Below are 23,353 nucleotides of genomic sequence, written 5' to 3' on the forward strand. Positions count from 1 at the left end.
TCAAAATAGAATTATCTCTGTAATTATTTTCGTTTTATCTTTTGTGTTACTTATTTGCTTCTTGTAGGTAATCTATCAAGTTTCTAATTGATGAATTGATTTTTTATTCATTTTTTACCTACAGCTTTCGCGTTCCTAAGTAAGTTCAAGACTAGCAAGCATAGAGACCAAAAAACGCTCAAAAAATCTACAATTTACTCCCAAAAAGTTTCAATTTATCTTTCTGAGGTAGCTATGAAACTATGTACGAAACCCTAAACCAAGTGAACCGTGGCCAATGTTAAACAAAGTGAAAACAATGACAAGTGGCAACCAATAGACATGTTTAGCAACCGAATTCGGTTTCCAAATGGATTGGAAGCGTCGAAGTAGGTACCAGAGCGTGACTGGAGGTACACGGTCTGATGCGCGAGCGCACTACCTACTTCATTCAAAACATGAATTATTATAACCAGCCATCAATGTCAGAGCACCAAGTTTTGTAGAAGAATTTCTTGCAATTAAATTAGATTTACACGGAGTATATTACATTAAAAACTTGATAATTTATGACGTGTTTTCTAAACAAAAATTTTCGCCATTTCTAAATTATTCTAGTAAGTTTTCTGTCTTTTTTCTAATTGAGTTTTTTTTTATTTTATTAAAAAAGAAAAAGAATTTCATTGGGTATTTTATTTCAACTTCAGTCCATGGTCCACTTCCCACTCTCCATTAAAACACTTGAGTGCGGTTGACCGCCTGCATAAATATTTTCTGGACTGTCAAATTTTCCGGTCAATTCTGGTTCCAGTGGCAGGTACTACATAACTCTAACCATAATATTCCTAAAAACTTAGTCTAGACCTTACAAAAGTAAAACATATTCATAAATACTATACATGCCTCATGTTTGCCAAAACTAGAATCAATTAAGAATGACTCTACCATGCTGGCCATCTGGCCAGCATGGTAGAGTCAATATTTAAAAAATGCATTTGGTTCATCTGAACCAAATGCATTTTTCAGCCGTTTAATATTGTTCATCGTACATAAAGTTGCCAAATATTAATTGCCAGTGCAGTTGCCAACCTTATTCGTCCAACATTGGCGCACATACCCCAGCCCACACGGACCAAAGCCCACCTGAGTTCGTCGAACCGTCGCAGGTTGTAATAATTAATTCACTTGATCTCAAGATCCTGGTATTGTCTTGTCGAGCACGTCAAACAACGTCTATTCCCCTATATCGAGTTAAGAAAATGAGGAAGCGACAATTGAATTAGCTGATGACCAAACCTATGTTTAGGGATGCCCCTTCGACATCAATTGGTCATTAAAAACTTCATAGTAGAGCCTATTTACACTCAGTATTGTTTTATTTTTTTTAACCTCACAATATGACAATGAATTGAATTTTGCATAATGGAAAAATATATTAAATGAGAATAAAGGATTTCCTGACAGAGATGACCCTACATTATCATTGTTAATAGTACAATAAAGTGTGTCACATCATCACTGAGGGACGTAATCTCGTAGGTGACGCTGCGATCGCCGCACGCGCTGTCCAGACTAAACATATTCGAATTACTTTATCGGTCGCGACCTCTTTGGTTCGAATCAGTGCGTCGGACCTCCTCGGTGAAATCGATTGAAAAAAAAACAAGCGTGAATGTGGCAGTTTTTGGCGCGAAATAAACAAGTAGCAGCCATGCTTGGTGTGCTAGGCGTGGCGGCCATTGTGGTTATAGTCCTCAGTACCAAGGGATCCAGTCATTACCTGGTGGAGAACCAGCCTGAAGAAACTGACGATATTAGCAATGATCCACACATTTTTTCCACTTACACGTAAGTTTTTATTTCATTTCATGCGTAAAGAACTACAAAAAATATTAAATTTTATTCCTATAAATATTTTTCAACTGTTATTCGTTCTAAAAGTTCGTTCACATTATTATTCTCACTCATATCGCTAGCTACAACAACAACATTGCAACGCTAAAGAAAAATATTGTTTAATCATTATCAGCCTGCGACTAATGAATGAAATGTTCATTGTTACTTTGGCATTATTAAACGCGACATAATAATTAATTGACAGTTAATCGAACTACGTTAGCTCAAAGAATTTTAAATGAAGCTTAAACTTAAGATCCAATCCAGGCCGCTACCAATCGATCAACGTGGAAAGCATTAGGGGAGGCCTATGTTCAGCAGTGGACGTCCTATGGCTGAAATGATGATGATGATGAAACTTAAGATATAATTAATGGCTAATGCATATTGGAAAAATGGCCCGTCTCTGCTAAATCGATTTCAAGTAGTAGCAACTAAAGGTAGAGTCATAAATACCTACTCAAGTAAGTAATTATGAGGCACCACAAGAGTAATGTTGTTAGAATATGCAAATAATAAATTATTTATTAAAAGTTGAACCAGTAACTATTTAATTAATCTATGTTTGGGCTTCCATTCCTTGAAAACCGAAAAGAAAAATAGAAACTACTTTTTTCAAGGAAGGTGTTCGCAATTGTTACAATTTTTGCCGATTAGTACTTTAAACATTACATAAAATGGGACCGAGTATATTCATTATCTATACTTAATATTATAAAAAGCTGAAGAGTTTGTTTGTTTGTTTACTTGAACTCGCTAATCTCCGAAACTACTGGTCCGATTTGAAAAATTATTTCAGTGTTAGATAGCCCATTTATTGAGGAAGGCTATAGACTATACAACATAACATCACGCTACGATCAATAGAAGCAGAGCAATAATGAAAAATGTTGCGAAAACGGGTTTTCACGCGTACGAAGTCGCGGGCACAGCTAGTACCTACTTGCATAATTGCACTGACCTTCTCGGAGAATTGAACTTACGACCTCGCCTATTAAGGTGGAGTGTCATGTTCGAATGCGTTTTATAACCAGCTTATCTTTAATTTAAGCCAGACTGCATAATACGGACCTGTGAAATTAGAGCACGAACTACTTAAAACACAATTAAGTAGGTATTAATTATTTAAAAGTAATCGGACTGTTGAACTCATTAAGGTAATGGAACGCTTTATATGTAGACTCTTCAGAAGTAGGTAAGTAGGTAGGTAATTACTCCAGAAATTGTAATAAATGTTTTTTTTTTCTTTCTAATCAACTATAACAAAATGCCGAATTTCAATTTTGGATATCACAATGGTGCAAAACAAAACAATTAGGTATTTTTATGCACTGAACTACGAGTAAAGTGTATGTAGAATTGTAGAGAGCTTCACCGACTTATCTATTATCACGTAACTAGTAAATAGAACTTAAATGGCAACACATTTCAATGTAATTCATGTAATTATCACTATAACAGCCATCACGATCTGTATGATTGCGATAAATTAATAAAAAGCGTCAACCATTACCCTTAAACTGTATTAAATTACCACGGATTTGCATTTTATATCTCAATTAGTTTATTAACGGTTCCGTTAATTGGCTACAGTAATAAAATGCCACGCAGGTTCCTGAATGTCCGTAATTACATCTGTTAAAAGCGGTATTGCTCGTCGTAATAGAAACTAAGGAAGCGCCTACTTATGAATTAGTAGCAAAGACTCACAACGATGAAATCAAGCTCCGAAGGAAACTGCTATAATTAGATTTGAGATTAGAATTAATTAACGAGGTAACGATAACTGCGTTAGACGAGTCTTGTTTCATAATAAATGTATATCGACTGCAATAAACATAATTGCTGATAGTTTTCTAATTATTGTTAAAAATTGAATTCGCTGCATGTCAGAACTTGAAAATATTTTAAAATGACACGATTATTTTTATAAATAAATATTTCATTTATCTTAACTTTCAGATTACCAGGTGAAGACCGCTTTATGCCCTCCATAGGGAATGGGCATGTAGCTACCAATATCTTTAGTGATACAGTCTACATGAATGGCTTATACAATGGCCGTAAGGGCGTAAGTCGCCGAGCCAGAATACCTGGCTACGCCAACATTCGTTTAAACTCTACATTGACCCATTTTCCTTTTAAGCCAGTTTATAGTTTAGACACAAGAGACGGCGTTTTCAAGGTTCGCGTAGACAGAGACAGATCAATTGTTACCCAAAGGATATACGCTCATAGGTTTTATACCAGAGCTATAGTGAATCAGATCCAAGTAGTCTCTAAGCCCCATGTCGGTTAGTATCTATTGATTCACTTTAACGTAACTTTGCTAAACTATTTCTCCAGGCGTTATGATTTAGTTGCACTTTTGCAGATCCAAACTTTATGCACCACGAGATCTGGATAGCCGTGAAACTAATGCCCGGACCTACAAGCAATGATATAACATTTGAGGACCCGATTCCCGAAATATACGATGGCCGGACGATTTGGAGTTCCTGTGGGCAAACGAAGGAGACTGAGGACCCTACATACCAGCCGCTACCAGTGGATGTTTGTGTTTATTGGACATCTGTGCCAGACCACCTGGTGGTCCCACAGCATGGATCCAGGGTATTCACGTTTGCGATGACAGTGGACAACAACAAGACATTGGCCAGGGAAGAGTTACTACAAGGTTGGTACAATATTTAAGTTTTGTAACCTTTTTTGTGTGCTTTGTTGATTGACTTAACTAGCTATTGAAAAGGTTTGCACTAAAATACATGCATATACAGTATTGCAGGAGGATGGCGAAGAGTTGTACCAGAAGCATGTCGAACCTTGGCATCAGTTGTACTACCAGTCTGGGTTTGACATCGAGGGAAATCTGAATCTGGTGAGAGTACACTCAATAATAATCTTTATTAGGAAACACCATGAATATATTAACATATTTTTGTAGTCCAAAATAGTCAACGGGATCTGGTACTATTTCCTGAGCTCGCTACCTTCGGAGGAATCACATCAACCTTTGAACCGGTACTTTGGATTGAGTCCTACAGGACTCGCTAGAGGTGGCACCTTTGATGACTATGAAGGTAAAAATAAAGAAGAATACACTGAATTCTATAGATGCAAACATTTCCTACAAATTACCAATTCTATTGCCGTTTCCAGGGCACAACTTCTGGGATACTGAAATGTGGATGTTCCCCTCGATTCTCCTGATGTATCCTCAATACGCAAAAGTTCTGCTGCAGTATCGGTTAGACAACGCGTATGTAGCTGCACAGCTCGCTAAATTAACGGGGAACAAAGGTTACAGGTAAAATTCTAAATAACACTTTACTCATATAATTAATCGCGTAAAAAATACTTTACGTGATAGACGTCATAGACGTAATTAACGCCCGTATTCACAAACGATGCTTGCTTAAGTGAAGCAGCAAATCGAACGCACAGCGTTGAATAGAGCTCTGAGATTGGTTCGTGTGTCACCCTGTGCGTCTACGCGCACTGTGAGACCTCATAGTAATGTTTGTGAATACGGGTGTAAATATAAATCGCAACCCTGTGAGCATTTTGAAATGACACAACATTGCTAATGATTGATTAAATTACAAACAAAACTACCATCAAAGGACAGTGTGGGTTTTGTAAATATTATCATGTTATTGGGTCGAAATGTGGTTGTTAATTTCTGAATTTCGTATAATTTCCAGATACCCGTGGGAAAGCGCCTACACAGGCGTGGAGGTGACTCAACCATGCTGCCCTGAAGTGGCTGAGTTTCAGCAGCACATCACAGGGTGCATCTCCTTCGCAGTACGACAGTATTTAGCCACTACAAGAGACGAGGATTGGCTGAAGGTAACAATAAAAGGCAAATTAATTATGTACCTTATGTCAAATGCTTTTGGATACCTTAATGTTTGATACTGCTGTACAGCATCTTTGCCTACGCACTAAGCATGAAAATATAGAGTCAGTACTTACAACCAGTAACACCAGTAATATTGTTGGGTTGTCAAAATTACACTGGTTTAATTTCGATTTCAGCACGGTGGCTGTTCAATAGTTACCAACATTGCTGACTTTTGGGCATCACGAGCAGTTATCAACTATAACACAGGACTCTACGACATTGCGAGTAAGCCAAATTACATGACGAACTTTCGTTACGAAACTCAAAAAATAGGCCACCATCTAATACCTACTCATACTCGATTTTTGAACATCTTCAGATGTGATGGGTCCAGATGAAGATCACAGCAATATTACTAATTCTGCATTCACAAACGTAGTCGCTGGATATTCACTATACTTGGCGCAGTAAGTACCTAACAAAAGACAATCAATAAGTTTTATTTTGAGTTCATACCTTTATCTGAGTGATGATGACTCCTCAACCCATCTGGATTAAGCGGTATGGGGTGTTCAGGATAAACGCTCCATTTGCCTCTAGTAAAGAGGGTCAGAGGAAACCTCTGCAGAAGTACGATCTGATAATGATCTGACGGATACAATCCTTGCAAATGTCACTCTTTACGAATATTACACATTAACACAATTACTACACACACACCTATACAAACAGTTTTATCTTTTTATTAGTATTCTTTTCAATAGTATTCTTAATAAACGTAGTCATATCATCCTTACCGATTTCCCGCCTTTTGTATTTATCTGTGCACTAATATTACCATTTATGTATGTTTATCTAGACAATTTTATGCAGCTATTTTATTTTTTATTTTACCAATGGTCCGTGACCCTCACTCGGCATGGGGCACACTGAAAACCAGCGCCGTGGCCTTCGTCACCATGGGCCACGGCATATGCTGAGTGGGGTCCCGTTGCAGTGGGCATCTTGTTGGTGAATGGGTGGCACTGCTCAGTTTACTCTTGTTTTTATTTTTTCTTCTTTTATTATTATGTGCCACTGTCATGTCTATGTAATTGCCTGTATTTGTGTGATGTCCATTGTAATAAATGTATCTTTCTTTCAACTTTCTTCAATTTCCAGATACGTAGCATGCCTTTGCAAGTCCTACTACATGGCGAAAGACCCGGACCACTGGGCGGACATCGCTTGGAGCCTCTCACTGCCTTACAACGATGAGTTGGACTACCACCCGCAGTTCAAAGGATACCGAAGAGGGGAGAGCATCAAGCAAGCTGACGTGGTGCTACTGGGATTCCCCTTACAGTATCCGATGAACAGGTAGGAATCTTGCTATTGTTCGTTTCAACCAAATGATGACAAAAGCCTCCCCAAAGGATTAACACAACGACCGGTCCTGTGCTGCCTTGCTGTTGATTAGGGCATACCTGTTTATTCTCGTGTGCAGAAGTCTGTAATAACTACCCACTGAACATAGAGCAGCAAAGACCTAATGACTGCTGAAATATTTCAATCTACTCCCAAGACTAGACGTCACTATGGCTACAAAAGCCTTTTTATCAGGAGCCCAACACCAAAATTTTAATCAGGACTGGCCCGATTAACCCCAAATAAGAGGCTAGTTTTGAATGGCAATAGAAGATCATCACAAACAAACGACGCACACTGGTTCAAGAAATGATAAAAATGGAATTAGCGATTTATTCACTTTTTTCGATGGTATCATGTGTAGAATGTCATAAAAAACGTTTTGTTTAAGTTATATTTTTCTGAGAAATGCGTAGTTTTTGCTATATTTCATGTTTTGTGTTTTATTTGTATGAAACGTTTCCTTCACGAGGCTCTTATTCAAAATGTTAAAGTTTGTTAGATATGACTACTTATAGGTTTTAAAGAGTCATACTAATAGAAGCTAATACAGTAACAACTTTGTCCCAGTGCGTCCCCGTTTAGGATATAAGTGATATTTTCTAAGGTACGAAAAAGTAAACAAAATATATGGATATGAGGCAACTTTATGATAATTTGTTGATTTTCTAAAATAAAAAGAAGCTAACAATCATTCCAATCTTAATCATTTATTATTCAACATCATCATCAACATCTATAAATTCAAAAGTTTCATCATTATTTGAAGCTAGTAAATTTTTAACTTCATTAGGAAGAGGAGATTTTGACTCAATATATTTTGTTTACTTTTTCGTACCTTAGAAAATATCACTTATATCCTAAACGGGGACGCACTGGGACAAAGTTGTTACTGTATTAGCTTCTATTAGTATGACTCTTTAAAACCTATAAGTAGTCATATCTAACAAACTTTAACATTTTGAATAAGAGCCTCGTGAAGGAAACGTTTCATACAAATAAAACACAAAACATGAAATATAGCAAAAACTACGCATTTCTCAGAAAAATATAACTTAAACAAAACGTTTTTTATGACATTCTACACATGATACCATCGAAAAAAGTGAATAAATCGCTAATTCCATTTTTATCATTTCTTGAACCAGCGTGCGACGGGTGTTTAAGCCATGTATTCATTAGGCAACATTTGTTGTTAAACTGTTTATGACTAATAGTGTGAAACAAGTTTACCATAAACACAGGTTTCTGAAACTTGGCCGTCCACACTTGCTCTCCACTCATAGCGGGGAGCACGGCAACATGTATCGTAAGCAATGTTTCATCACCTATGTTTATGAACTGTTTATAAACTGTTTACAGAGATGATGAAACATTTTGAAACATTGTTTATGAACAGTTTATAAACAGTGTTTATCAACAAATGTCACCTAATGAATGCTTTAAACAAAAGTTTCTGGTAGAGCTAATTTTCAAATGGACATTAATCAAAATTTCAGGACTACCAGAGTCAACGATCTCTCATACTACGAGTCGGTAACGCGTGGTAGTGGGCCTGCCATGACGTGGAGCATGCACACCATTGGACACTTGGACTTAGAAGACAATCTGAGGGCAGCTCAACTATTCAATAAGAGCTACTTGGGATATGTTAGAGAACCATTTAAGGTAAGAAGACTGATTAAATGACACCCAAAAGACAAGGAGAGCAAGTGTGAATTGGATTTGTAATCCTTTCCTTTCAACCTCCCTTAACCTTCAAACGTCACGATTCTATCAATGCGAGAATGGCTGAAGAGAGAAGAAAGAGACAAGTACTGTATCTTGAAGCATCGGACGTATGAAACTAGTGTTCACAGTTTCGAAGGATAAGTTTTTTAAACACAACGAAGCCATCTCGAAAATCCAATTAGTTATCAATAAAATATCATCCCAGTTGGGCTACCAAATTAGAATTCAGTTACAAACCTGCTAACACCGTATTCACAAACGATGCTTGCTTAAGTGAAGCAGCAAATCGAACGCACAGCGTTGAATAGAGCTCTGTGATTGGTTCGTGTGTGACCCTGTGCGTGAACGCGGACTGTTAGACCTCATAGTGAATACGGGCGTAAAGTCAATTTACTTACTTGCTTACCTACTTGTTTAACCCTTTACCTACGGGCCCTTGAAAACCAAATTCGCCTCTCAATACGGGGTATTTTAACCTATAAAAAATTGCTTGCTCCACTTAACATCACAAGATAGTTTAAAATTTATGAGACTTACGGTATTGAAATTTGGAATATTTTATTCTGCAACTAATGTAGTTTCATAATTACAAGCGCATTTTACACTTAATTTGCAATTTTATAGTATTTTTTTCATAAACCGTGATTTGGTATTGGCTTTGCCAAAATTACAATAGATGCCACCCGTATTGAGAAGTGACTACTTGGCAACTATAGGCGCCTCCCGTAGGTAAGAGGTTAACAAAATACAATTTAACACAGCTCTACTTACACTTACAGGTGTGGACCGAGCTACGCAGACCCAATGTTGGGGCCGTGAATTTCTTCACGGGGATGGGGGGTTTCTTACAGACTCTAGTCTTTGGTTACGCGGGGGTACGAGTCCATCTGGATAGACTCGAGATCACCAGGCCTCAATTACCTCCTGAGGCCACCAAGTTTAGAGTCCGAGGTGGGTTCTTTGGATAGACAAACTTCATAAACTAAGATTTACCAAACTTCTAAAAAAACACTAAATTGTAGCTCTAAAACCTTAGTTTGCGTTAACTAAAATTAACATCAATAGCCATCAATAGGTTATGAGTCGAGTTACAAAATAAATGAAGTCACAGGCTCCTTTTGCTAATGGGAAAGGAAAATGAGGCTGCGTAACAACCGGCCAATCTGTAAATTGTTGGGAAATGCCTATGTTTAGCAGTAGCAGTAGCAGCAGCATCGTACCTATGGCTGAAATAAATAAATATCCTTGGACAATGGACATGGACATTTTACACTGCGCCGCTAGCCCTAAAGAAAGCAAAGCTTGTATTAAGGGTACTAGACAACGGATATACATACTTAAATTCTTTTTTGTAAATACATACATATTATTATTATACATAGAAAAAACCCAGCCCCGTCACAGAAATTAAAATTCATCATTTCAATTTCTGCCCGGCCGGAAATCGAACCCGGGACCTCTCGGCATAGTAACCGTTCTGAACCACTACACCAAACGGCCGACGATAATATGATGAAATGATGATAATGATAACAAATATTTAAGCAAAAAAAATCTGAAAACTTAACGAATTGGGAAACTCTAACTTACAGGCATAAAATACCTCGGCTCAAACCTGACGCTAGAAATCGAAGTGAAGAGCACTTCACTGACAGTGAATTCTCTGGACGAAGGATCACCTTTGGTGTTCTACAACGGCCGGTACAACGTGACACTGCTGCCTGGAATGACAGGTATGAAATTATAGTAAATACCTACTGTAAAAAATATGTTTAAAATAAAAACAGATTGTATAGCAAATTGTACTCACGTGGAAGCAGTTCTTCCTTACTTACCTCAGGGCACATGGATTATGGATTTATTGACTTACCTACCTAAGGTTTTCGTTAAAATAGATTTTTAGTTAGGTTTTTAAATAAGGTTTTCGTAAGGTTAGGTTTTGGAGTTAGGTTTTCGTTAGGTTAGGTTTTCGAGTTATGTTTTCGTTAGGTTAGGTCACAGAATAAGTAATAGTACAGGTNCCAGAATACCTGGCTACGCCAACATTCGTTTAAACTCTACATTGACCCATTTTCCTTTTAAGCCAGTTTATAGTTTAGACACAAGAGACGGCGTTTTCAAGGTTCGCGTAGACAGAGACAGATCAATTGTTACCCAAAGGATATACGCTCATAGGTTTTATACCAGAGCTATAGTGAATCAAATTCAAGTAGTCTCTAAGCCCCATGTCGGTTAGTATCTATTGTTTCACGTTTACGCAACTTTGCTAAACCATTTCTTCAGGCGTTTATGATGATTTTGTTGCACTTTTACAGATCCAAACTTTATGCATCACGAGATCTGGATAGCCGTAAAACTAATGCCTGGACCTACAAGCAATGATATAACATTTGAGGACCCGATTCCCGAAATATACGATGGCCGAACTATATGGAGTTCCTGTGGGCAAACGAAAGAGACCGAGGATCCTTCATACCAGCCACTCCCTGTGGATGTTTGTGTTTATTGGACATCTGTGCCAGACCACCTGGTGGTCCCACAGCATGGATCCAGGGTATTCACGTTTGCGATGACTGTAGACAATAACAAAACAATCGCTAGGGAAGAGCTACTACAAGGTTGGTGGTGTTGTATATTTTTCTTATCCTTTTTCTTGTAAATGCTTTTTTGATTAAACATTACTTGAAGTAGCTATTAGCTTTGACATAAAATACATGCGTATACAGTATTGCAGGAGGATGGCGAAGAGTTGTACCAGAAGCATGTGGAACCTTGGCATCAGTTGTACTTCCAGTCTGGGTTTGACATCGAGGGAAATCTGAATCTGGTGAGAGTACACTCAAGAATAAACTTTGTTAAGAAACACCACGAATTATATTAACATATTTTTGTAGTCCAAAATAGTCAACGGGATATGGTACTATTTCCTGAGCTCGCTACCTTCGGAGGAATCTCATCAACCCTTGAACCGGTACTTCGGATTGAGTCCTACAGGACTCGCCAGAGGTGGCACCTTTGATGACTATGAAGGTAAATAAATATAAAGAAGAATATGCCCTAGATTCTATAGATCAAAACATTTCCTACAAATTACCAATTCTATTGCCGTTTCCAGGGCACAACTTCTGGGATACTGAAATGTGGATGTTCCCATCAATTCTTCTGATGTATCCTCAATACGCGAAGATTCTGCTGCAGTATCGGCTAGACAACGCGTATGTAGCTGCACAGCTCGCTAAATTAACAGGGAACAAAGGTTACAGGTAAAATTCTAAATAACACTTTACTCATATAATTAATCGCGTAAAAAATACTTTACGTGATAGACGTCATAGACGTAATTAACGCCCGTATTCACAAACGATGCTTGCTTAAGTGAAGCAGCAAATCGAACGCACAGCGTTGAATAGAGCTCTGAGATTGGTTCGTGTGTCACCCTGTGCGTCTACGCGCACTGTGAGACCTCATAGTAATGTTTGTGAATACGGGTGAATATAAATCGCAACCCTGTGAGCATACTTACGTGTATTGAAATGACACAACATTGCTAATGATTGATTAAATTACAAACAAAACTACCTTCAAAGGATAGTGTGGGTTTTGTAAATATTATCATGTTATTGGGTCGAAATGTGGTTGTTAATTCCTGAATTTTGTACCATTTCCAGATACCCATGGGAAAGCGCCTACACAGGCGTGGAGGTGACTCAACCTTGCTGCCCTGAAGTGGCTGAGTTTCAGCAGCACATCACAGGGTGCATCTCCTTCGCAGTACGACAGTATTTAGCCACTACAAGAGACGAGGATTGGCTGAAGGTAACAAAAACAATTATAAATTATTTTTTCTTTCTTTCTTTCTAAAATTTTTGGATACCTTTTGTTTTATAATTACTACTGAACTGATTTGCTCTATACTTCATCTTGGCCTACGTACAGCCTAAAACATATTTTTTTATAGTAGGTAATTGGTTGAGTTGTTATAGATTACTCTGTCGATTTCAGCACGGTGGCTGTTCAATAGTTACCAATATTGCTGATTTTTGGGCATCACGAGCAGTTATCAACTACAACACAGGACTCTATGACATTGCCAGTGAGTAAGATTACAAACTAATTTACCACGTAAAAAATAATACGTATAATTATTACAGTAAGGCATAATAATAGGAGACTAGGATATTCATAGGAGACTAGTGGTCCATTGATTTTTGTATATTTTCAGATGTGATGGGCCCAGATGAAGATCACAGCAATATTACTAATTCTGCATTCACAAACGTAGTCGCTGGATATTCACTATACTTGGCGCAGTAAGTACCTAACAAAAGACAATCAATAACTTTTATTTTGATTTCATACCTTTATCTGAGTGATGATGACTCCTCAACCCATCTGGATTAAGCGGTATGGGGTGTTCAGGATAAACGCTCCATTTGCCTCTAGTAAAGAGGGTCAGAGGAGACCTCTGCAGAAGTAGGATCTGATAATGATCTGACGGATACAATCCTTGCAACTCTTCTTCAATTTCCAGATACGTCGCATGCCTTTGCAAGTCCTACTACATGGCTAAAGACCCAGACCACTGGGCCGACATCGCGTGGAGCCTCTCGCTACCCTACAACGAGGAGTTGGACTACCACCCGCAGTTCCAAGGATACCGAAGAGGGGAGAGCATCAAGCAAGCTGACGTGGTGCTACTGGGATTCCCCTTACAGTATCCGATGAACAGGTAAGAATATTGCCGTTGTTCGTTTGAACCAAGTGATGTCCACTGCTGGACATAAGTCTCCCAAGGATTTCGACAACCACCGGTCCTGCGCCGCCTTGTCTCTTGTGTGAAAAAGTCTGTAATAACTACCCACTGAACATAGGGCAGCAAAGACCTAATGACTGCTGAAAATTTTCAATCTACTCCCAAGACATCACTATGGCTACGAAAGCCTTTTTATCATCAGCCCAACACCAAAACGTATTCAGGACTGGCCCGATTAACCCCAAATAAGAGCCTGGTTAGAGAGCGCCCTAACCAGAGCCTGTCATAGTTCTAATATTTAAGTTTTACGATACACTAAGTACTGGGTACTATAGGTACCGGGTAAATTAGATGTTCAAATGGACTTAATTCATTTTCAGGACTACCAGAGTCAACGATCTTTCATACTACGAGTCGGTAACGCGTGGTAGTGGACCTGCTATGACGTGGAGCATGCACACCATTGGACACTTGGATCTGGAAGACAACCTGAGGGCAGCTCAACTATTTAACAAGAGCTACTTGGGATATGTGAGAGAACCATTTAAGGTAAGAAGACTGATTAAACGACACCCAAAAGATTAGGAGAGCAAAGGGAAATTAGATTTGTAATCCTTTCCTTTCAACCTCCCTTAACCTTCAAACGTCACGATTCTATCAATGCGAGAATGTCTGAAGAGAGAAGAAAGAGACAAGCTACTGTATCTTAAAGCATCTGACGTATGAAACTAGTGTTCACAGTTTCGAAGGATAAGTTTTATAAACACAATGAAACCATCTCAAAGATCCAATTAGTTATCAATAAAATATCATCCCAGTTGGGCTACCAAAGTAGAGTTCAGCCACAAACCTACTAAGGCTGGGTTGCACCACCCTATTTTAACCGTGACTATAACAATAACCGGTGTATTTTGTATGGAGTTTGACAGATTTTTGACGTTTGTCAAAGTTAAAGTAAGATGGTGCAGCCCAGCCTAAGTCATTTACTTATTTGTTCATTTATTTAACAAAACACAATTTAACACAAGCAAAATACACACATAACTCTACTTTTACAGGTGTGGACCGAGCTTCGCAGGCCCAATGTTGGGGCCGTGAATTTCTTCACTGGGATGGGGGGTTTCTTACAGACTCTAGTCTTTGGTTACGCGGGGGTACGAGTCTATCTAGATAGACTGGAGATTACCAGGCCTCAATTGCCTCCTGAAGCCACCAAGTTTAGAGTCCGAGGTGGGTTCTTTAATTCTCAAAAACACTAAATCATAGCCCTTAACTAGTTTGCATTAACTAAAATTAACATCAATAGTTTATTAAAGTTACAAAATAAATGAAGTCACAGGTTTCTTTTGCTAAGTAAAATTTAAATGGGAAAGGAAAATGAGGCTGCGTAACAACCGGCCAATCTGTAAATTGTTGGGAAATTCCTATGTTCAGCAGTAGCAGTAGCAGCAGCATCGTATGGCTGAAATAAATAAATATCCTTGGACAATGGACATGGACATTTTACACTGCGCCGCTAGCCCCAAAATAAGCAAAGCTTGTACTATGGGTACTAGACAACGGATATACATACTTAAATTCTTTTTTTTTGTAAATACATACACATTATTATTATACATAGAAAAAACCCAGCCCCGTCACAGAAATTAAAATTCATCATTTCAATTTCTGCCCGGCCAGGAATCGAACCCGGGACCTCTCGGCATAGTATCCGTTTTGAACCACTACACCAAACGGCCGACGATTATGATGAAATGATGATAATGATAAGTACCTTCAAAAAAACATCTGAAAAACTTGACGATAATATTGGGAAATGCTAACTTACAGGCATAAAATACCTCGGTTCAAACCTGACGCTAGAAATCGAAGTGAAGAGCACTTCACTGACAGTGAATTCTCTGGACGAAGGATCACCTTTGGTGTTCTACAACGGCCGGTACAACGTGACACTGCTACCTGGAATGACAGGTATGAAATTATACTATTCGATTTTTAAATTGTAGGTACTCACGTTGAAACAGTTCCTTCTTTACTTTCCTCAGGGCACATGGATTTATTGACTTACCTAAGGTTTTCGTTAAAATAGATTTTCGATTTTGATATCGAGTTAGGTTTTGAAATAAGGTTTTCGTAAGGTTAGGTTTTGGAGTTAGGTTTTTGTTAGATTAGGTTTTCGAGTTATGTTTTCGTTAGGTTAGGTTTTGAAGTTAGGTTTTCGTTAGGTTAAGTTTTGGAGTTAGGTTTTCGTTAGGTTTTGGAGGTAGGTTTTCGTTAGGTTAGGTTTTGGAGTTAGGTTTTCGGTAGGTTAGGTTTTGGAGTTAGGTTTTCGAGTTAGGTTTTCGATTAGTTAGGCTTTGAATCAAAGATAGGTTTGGGATAAGTTAAGTTTTCATGAATAGTTCTCGAAGTAAGCTTTTCGATATTATTAGTTTTTCGAAAAGATAGGATTCATTAATCAATTATTATCTATATCAATTAAAACTTTTATCACTATGCAAACATTGCATTTCACATTGGTATATACGAGGGGCGGCTGAAAAGTTTTGAGCCTAGGGTATTAAAAATGCCGATAGAAAAGTATAAAAAATATTTTTTCCTATTTAATCTCCCTCTACTACAACGGACTTCTTACATTTGTGTAAAAGAGCTTTTAACCCACTGAAAAAAAATTCGCAATCTTTGCCTTCGAAATGAGCCTTTAACGCCGCCTTAATTTCTTTGTCACTCAAAAATCTTCGTTCCTGAAGGTCTTTTTTCCAATTTGAGAATTAGACAAAATAGCTAAGGATTCGGACTAAACTGTGTGGTGGGTGATTAATTTCTTGAAATCCAATTTTACCCGAGGCAAGCCATGCATTATGCGCCATATGCGCGGGCGAATTGTCTTGCAATAACAGATTTCCATTCGCCAGTTTGCCTCTCAATATTTCAACAACCACTTGACGCACTCTTATCAACATTACAGTATAATAATCTCCGTTTATTGTAGTTTTTTTTTAAATAGGTAGTCAATGAATAAAATTCCTCCACAATCCCAAAAATAGTGGCTATGAGCTTGGGTGTCGATCGCTCCACTTTGAATTTCCGCGGCGACGTTTTCCCTTTTAAATCCATTGCATTGACTCTTATTTAACTCTACATCGTACTGCCGGATTTATTACTTATCAATAGTAATAATGTGAGAAAAATAATTGTTAGGATTATGGCCAAAGATGTCCTAAAACTCCTGCGAAGTTGTGACTCGACGCTGGTTGTCGAGCGGCGTGAGCATTTTTGGCACCCATAGCGCGCACCCCTATTTCATGTGCAAATTAGTATGAAAAATATCGCCAATACGTTCATTGCTAATGCCTATGGCTTCAGCTATCTGTCACAGCTTAATTCGCTGATCTCTAAAGCAAGATTAATTAAATTTTCATTATTTTATTCGTTAATGGCGAAATCTGGCCGCCCTGACTTGCGGTCATCTTTTAGCGACTCNCCACTTTAGTGGACCGATTACAGGAAATAGTGGCCCATTAAGTACATGTTTTTTTGTATTATTATGAATGTTCAGGAATCGGCGCAGTTTTTAAAATGGTTTTGGACCTATGGAAGTTCTTTTTTTTACTTAAACTTTTAAGTTGAAAATTTGATAGTGTTCTGATAAAAGCATAATTTTAATGTTTCGAGCAAAACTTTTGTATCTTAAATCAAAGATAGGAAGTTGATTATTTTTTTCAAACATCTGCAATTAATAACAAATCTGTCGAAAAAAGAAATCTGAAAAAAGTCAACCCAAAAAAAAGATAAAAATGTTTAAAGCCTACAAGGTCATAAAATTTTAAAATATCACAAAATTAACTCTATCTCCTAAACTAAGCACAATCGTATTATATACATGGGGGTGATTTAGGTACACCTTGATGTAAGGAATCTAAATTTTTCTTTTAGACCTCACTGTTTTGGCCACCCTGTATATTAAAAAGGTTTCATTCATATTAAAAAAATATACAAAATAATGTGGGAAAGGGTTTCGTCAAGATAAAGTCGGGCGGTGTTACCATCATCAGTTTATTAATTTACCACATACAGATATACAAATGGATAAAAACGCACAATATATTAGAAGATATCCGTGGGTACATTACACTCGTGTCTCGGTAGCAGGCAGCTCGTTAATTAAGACATTTCAATAAATTGCTAATTAAAAAAAAACATTTTTTACATTTATTTTTGTTTCACACGTACTGAGACTGCTGTGACAGTCCCAACAGCCGGTATAGCATTTATTAAAATTATTATATTTCTGCTTAACTTCATTCATGACGGAAAATAAAAAAATGTGCGTTTTAATTGTGCTGCTATGTATCAGGTCATTTCTGTGCTCCGTTTGGGAATGGAACTTAAGACCTCGAGGTTAGAAAAGTAAGAGAAAAACAATATTTCAAGTCACAATTGATTATGAAACAATATTGTATATGACCAGTGCAAAAAAGTCAAACACCACGCAATTCAAAATTAGAAACTACAAGACTAAGTGCAAAATACCGAATTTCTTTACCTAGTTACCTTTACTGATAGTCAAATTTTATTTGGACTTTCTTGTTTTTATTATCCTAGAGTCCTAGACGATACTTTTCACTTTTTTTAAACCGCACATAAAATCCTTAAGTACGTGGTTTAAAAGTGGAACTGGATTGCCCACACTCTCCGAAGGGACCCCGATCACATCCCTAAGCAGGCTCTGGATTGGAATCCCCAAGGAAAACGCAAACGTGGTCGACCCAGGCAAACTTGGCGGCGCACTGTAGCGGACGAGGCGAAGAAGATCGGCAAGACCTGGAGCGAGATCAAGCGAGAAGCTCAAGACCGAACGAGATGGAGGACTGTTGTGGACGCCCTCTGCCCCATCTAGGGGACATAGAACCATAAGTCAAGACGTGGTTTATAACTTAGCGATAAGACTTTAATTTTTTAAACATAATTGTGATTTTTTTATGTCTCCCGGTAAATGAAAAAAGGGATAAAATATAGTATAAGTATTTTTGGACAAAACACAAAAAGTCAAAATCGACGAGCTACCGCAACACACATCCGGAATTACAACAACTATACAATATAATGTCATACACGAAAAATTATACATTCACATTCATTTATATTATGTATATCTAAACATTTATATTTTATCCTAAAAATTTGGTGTTCTTCATTTCATTAACATTAAATCTTACTTTACTTAAGTATAATTTTATATACATTTTATATTGTGTAAAATATTTTATATATTATATTTGTTTAAATATATAAAGATTCTTGGGAGTTTAGTAATGCTGCTAACATTAGCTATGTAGGTAGTTCTTTTTAGAATTTATACAGTACAGTCAGGGATAAAAAATATTTAAAAATTTATCTAAAAGTATGAGTAAAGGTTTTTTTTCAATACAAGTAAAAACGTACTTTTCCCAGAAACCAATATGCTACTTCTTCACGTAGTTTTCGTACATAAAAGCTTGATAATTTATTTGCATAACGCGACTATAAAACCCAAAATGAAGGTAGTTGTCGTCATTGACGTACTTTTTATGAGCTGACAAAACCGTCTCTGCCATAAAATATGGCAAACAAATTATGATGACACTTTTCCGCGAAATCAATTGACGTACCTACTATTTATTATTTCAAAGATAATCTTATTTTATGGTTATTTGAAAACTATTTGGGTTTTCAGAAATAGAATTGTGTTGTAATCGCCATACAAAATGTATGGGAAGTCTCATTTTGACAGTTTTAAAAAGTACCTCAATTGATTGGTGTTGGCAAATACCCTATTGTTTTCAATAAAAACCACAAAACGCGTTTTTGAGATAAAAATTAGATAAAAGAGGAACTTATTTTGATATTATTATTAAGAAACAATGACCTCGTGTGAAACAATATCACGGAAGATGATATTCAAAACATTTTTCCAACGTTTTGTTGACTTACAAATATTGAGCCGTTGCGAATTTAAACACTTAATTTTAAGATCCGTTTGAGGTAGTCAAAATTGTAAACGGGCACTTCTATCACTTAACTCTTTAATTTAACACTTAACACTGACTGACTGACTCACTCATCACGAAATCTCAGAAACTACAAGTGCTAGGAGTCTCAAATTTTGCATGGGGGTTCCATTTAGAACGTAGGTGTCAATAAGACGGGATTTTGCAAAATTCAACCCCAAGGAGGTAAAAGATCCACGCGTACAAAGTCGCGGGCGGCCGCTAATATTTCATAGATATTTCAGAAGACAGTTTACATTTTTGGCCACTCTCAAACGAACACTAATTCCAACTTTACATAGACAATCCCATAAGGACCATTATTTGTACCGTTCGCTTATAATAATTTATGTAATCCAATAATTTACTCCTCACAATATAAACATTACAAACCGAAACAAAACGTAGCAATATTAATAATACATAATAATATATCTGACGCGCGTTATTTACAAAGATACATATTATTTACTTTAAATGCTCACTAAGTTTTGTTAAAAGTATCATTTAAATAACAACATAAATAAAAAAAAAGTTTCACTATCTACACACTAAATAAGTAAATTTATTTTTATATAATTTACGCTAAAAATATACAAGTCACCTTAAACTAATAAAAAAAATTGTGCGAAAAACTTACTAAAAATGTCTCCTAAAAATTGCATTAAAACATTGATTTTCATAAAAACAACTTAATATTTCAGTTGACATCAAAATGTGTGCAATTTTCAAAGCTGGCAACTTAACTTAGATTTAAAAAAAGATTTATTTCAAGAAGAGAGTTGAAGAATCTTATTTATGATGATATACGTGCAAAATAAATAATTTCAGTGCAGATTGGCGCCAGTTGCCGTTGGCTTCTTTATGTCCAGTCAGCGTCAAATAGTTCGTGCCACCCAAAGTGGCCAAAAAGTTGTCAACACAACCCACAGATCACAGAAACTAAAGGGAGATGTGAAAAGGGGGCGGGGCCGGTGTCGCAGTAATATGCCCAAAAACAGAACACATTGCTGCAGACGTCATAATGTAAACAGTTTACATTGCTTGCGTAGTACCACAGAATAATAAGTACTACGTACAGAAGTTTTACTTCGCGAAGGTATTTAAAAAAATGTATGCTCAATGTCATTAACAATATGGTGTAATTTAGCCTGCCTCAATAGTCAAGCACCATTTTGTTGACAAACGTCAGTGATCGGCACTGCGCCGAAGCTATAGGGCTGACTTCGGTAAAATGATGTGACGTGAGGTGCCAAACTGCGGAAAATGGCGGAGGAAATACATGATTTAGCATGAATTATCATGAATAATATTGAGTACTCTTACCGCAGTGGATACGGGACTATTCCCACCTCTCGTTCCCACCACTGCAACTCCTGTGTAGCCAGGATCTACAGCTTGACCNGCACCCCCTTAATCAATTATCTATATCAATTAAAACTTTTACACTATGCAAACAATTGATTTCACATTGGTATGTAATATTTATTTGTTTTTCCAGTGACTCTATCCGGCAAGGGTCCGTTCACGATCCGCGCTTCTCAATGGAAGGACTGCAAGCTGCCCGACGATACTATAGGACAGAACTACTTGCGACCTTTTGATTCTTAGTATAGCAGTTATAAGGTACAGTCAGCGTCAAATACACTGGTCATCACAAAAATCGGCCCACCTACGTTTTACAGGAAAACTCGTTTCTACTGACACAATCATGGTGCCCCAACAATATTGGTGTTATTTGAAAGCCAAATAAATATCCTTAAAGAAAAACACATTTAATTTCTTAATAAACGATTAACATGTACAATAAAAAATGTGACTCGAAAATAGACCTCACTTTGGGCTCACCTCTGGGATCATTAGACCAATTTTTATACGCGAGGGTCGATTACCAAAGAGTTGATAACACATCTTATTTCAGATGTCACAAAACGTGTTGCGAACCTTTTGGTTACTTTGGTTGTCATGAACTATTTGACGCTGACTGTACTGTTCTTTAGCTTTTACGATTCGTCGATGTTAAAGTAAAAAAATCAAACTAAGAATTTTGATTTTCTACACAAAATTATATTAATGGTGTACTACGAAAGCCCTTGGGAGATCATTGCTGTAATTTATTAAAAAAAATTAACTGTTAATTTATTTAAAATTTTAAAAAAAGAAGTGTGTTGAATGTAGACAGGTATAATATTTTTGTCTTGTCAACTATCAAAAAACTTCTTGTAAGTATGTATTCCTAAATAAATTGTGTCATATAAATGTGTCCATGAAAAAGAAATAATAAAGTCTAGTCTAATATTATAAACGCGTTGTCATTTTACTACATACCTATTATTTCATTAATGTTTTTTCTTGGCAGGGCTTTTAATAAAAATAAAACATATTTTGACATTAAATATACTTAGTTTATTTATTTACAAAGTACTTACAAAAATATGAACATCACGTCATTTTTAATATCATTTAGGAAATGCCACAACAATCTATTGTACTTAACATATAAAAGATTTATGATTTACTCCTCCACAAAAAATGAGTAAATGGGATAAGGAATTAAGTAAGAAGGTACCCAAAATTGTACTTATTATCCAGAATCAGTATCACGAAGACTTTTCATAAATAATAATAAATATTGTGATAGCTAGTGTAATAATTTAGGTATCATTATACACTTTTATACAGGATAGTTGAAACAGACTTATATTACATTTTAGAGACTTAAGGATGTTTTTTCTATACAAACAACAATAATAATATCAAAGACATTCGTATTATATAAAACATTTCTGGTGATTGTAGATTCAGAATTAAGTAAAATTACGGATATTATTAAAAACCATAAATAAATATGCTAATTTGATGTATAAAATAAAAAATATACAAGAGTTTCATTTTCATTGTTTCTCGTTACTTTACCTAAACACTGGCATCTTATGCAATTTTAATAAGTTATATTGCAACAAAATTAGAGTCCAAAAAATCTCTTATGTTTTCGACTGTACATTAATTAACCTCAAAAAAGTTAGTTGCACTTGACACAACCGGTGCAAATGGCACTTAGCTCGCAAATTATTGACATTACGTAACCGCGACAAATCTGATCGAACAAAAAACAAATGGACCATTGCGAAATTGTGCATAACTACGCTGTATTAGCTTTGACGTTAATACACGTGCGTATTCTGTAGGGCTAGTTTCCTAAAAAAAATTTTTTAGTTCGTCATGTTTAATATCAAAAAATATTGAACACATATTTTTTTATTTGTCAATCTAACAAATAATTACATAGTTATGGTGCGTTGAAGTTCCGCACGACGTCACAACGTGCGGCACTTTTATGCAAGCATTGACGTCACGGGCCTCTTCTTATGAACTTTGGCGCGCTTTATCTCTTTAAATTTTCATTAGTTTGAAAAAGTGAAAAATACGTGTAGAGTATTTTTTGATAAGTTAACTGACGGACTAATTAAAACTCTTGCTTTTTGACCCAGGAAACATCACTATTGTGAGTTGTTTTGCGTCATGCATGCGACCCAATGGAGTAGTAGATTGCCTTGAGTAGAGTGGGTCTTTTAGCTCACGAGTTCGATTACTATTCGGATCAAGTTAGAAAACGACATTTTTGAGGAATTCCTTCGTCTCTGGAATCTTGTAGCTCATGTAAACACATAGATTACAGTTTCTCGACTAAAATCAACCCAAAAAATATTA

General features: G+C 36.7%; 1 protein-coding gene across 2 annotated transcripts; it reads left to right on the top strand.

Moving 5' to 3' along the window:
- The first annotated feature begins 1,515 nt into the window (after positions 1–1,515).
- Positions 1,516–21,659, top strand: LOC114356286 (protein-glucosylgalactosylhydroxylysine glucosidase). Of its 2 annotated transcripts, none has more exons than XM_028309373.1 (14): positions 1,516–1,827; positions 3,838–4,169; positions 4,250–4,552; positions 4,653–4,753; positions 4,820–4,955; positions 5,035–5,182; positions 5,580–5,727; positions 5,917–6,007; positions 6,102–6,189; positions 6,884–7,081; positions 8,629–8,797; positions 9,640–9,811; positions 10,453–10,593; positions 21,144–21,659. In XM_028309373.1, the coding sequence occupies exons 1-14, from the start codon at positions 1,652–1,654 to the stop codon at positions 21,251–21,253; spliced, it is 2,313 nt and encodes a 770-aa protein (XP_028165174.1). In that variant the 5' UTR covers positions 1,516–1,651; the 3' UTR covers positions 21,254–21,659. The 2 variants fall into 2 exon arrangements, with proteins under 2 accessions (XP_028165174.1, XP_028165175.1); XM_028309374.1 differs by lacking the exons at positions 9,640–9,811; positions 10,453–10,593 and adding exons at positions 14,672–14,843; positions 15,444–15,584.
- The last annotated feature ends 1,694 nt before the right edge of the window (positions 21,660–23,353 follow it).

The sequence above is a fragment of the Ostrinia furnacalis genome, unplaced genomic scaffold (genome assembly GCF_004193835.3).
Source record: "Ostrinia furnacalis isolate ACB-3 unplaced genomic scaffold, ASM419383v2 OfSCF2709, whole genome shotgun sequence".
Lineage (NCBI taxonomy): Eukaryota > Metazoa > Arthropoda > Insecta > Lepidoptera > Crambidae > Ostrinia > Ostrinia furnacalis.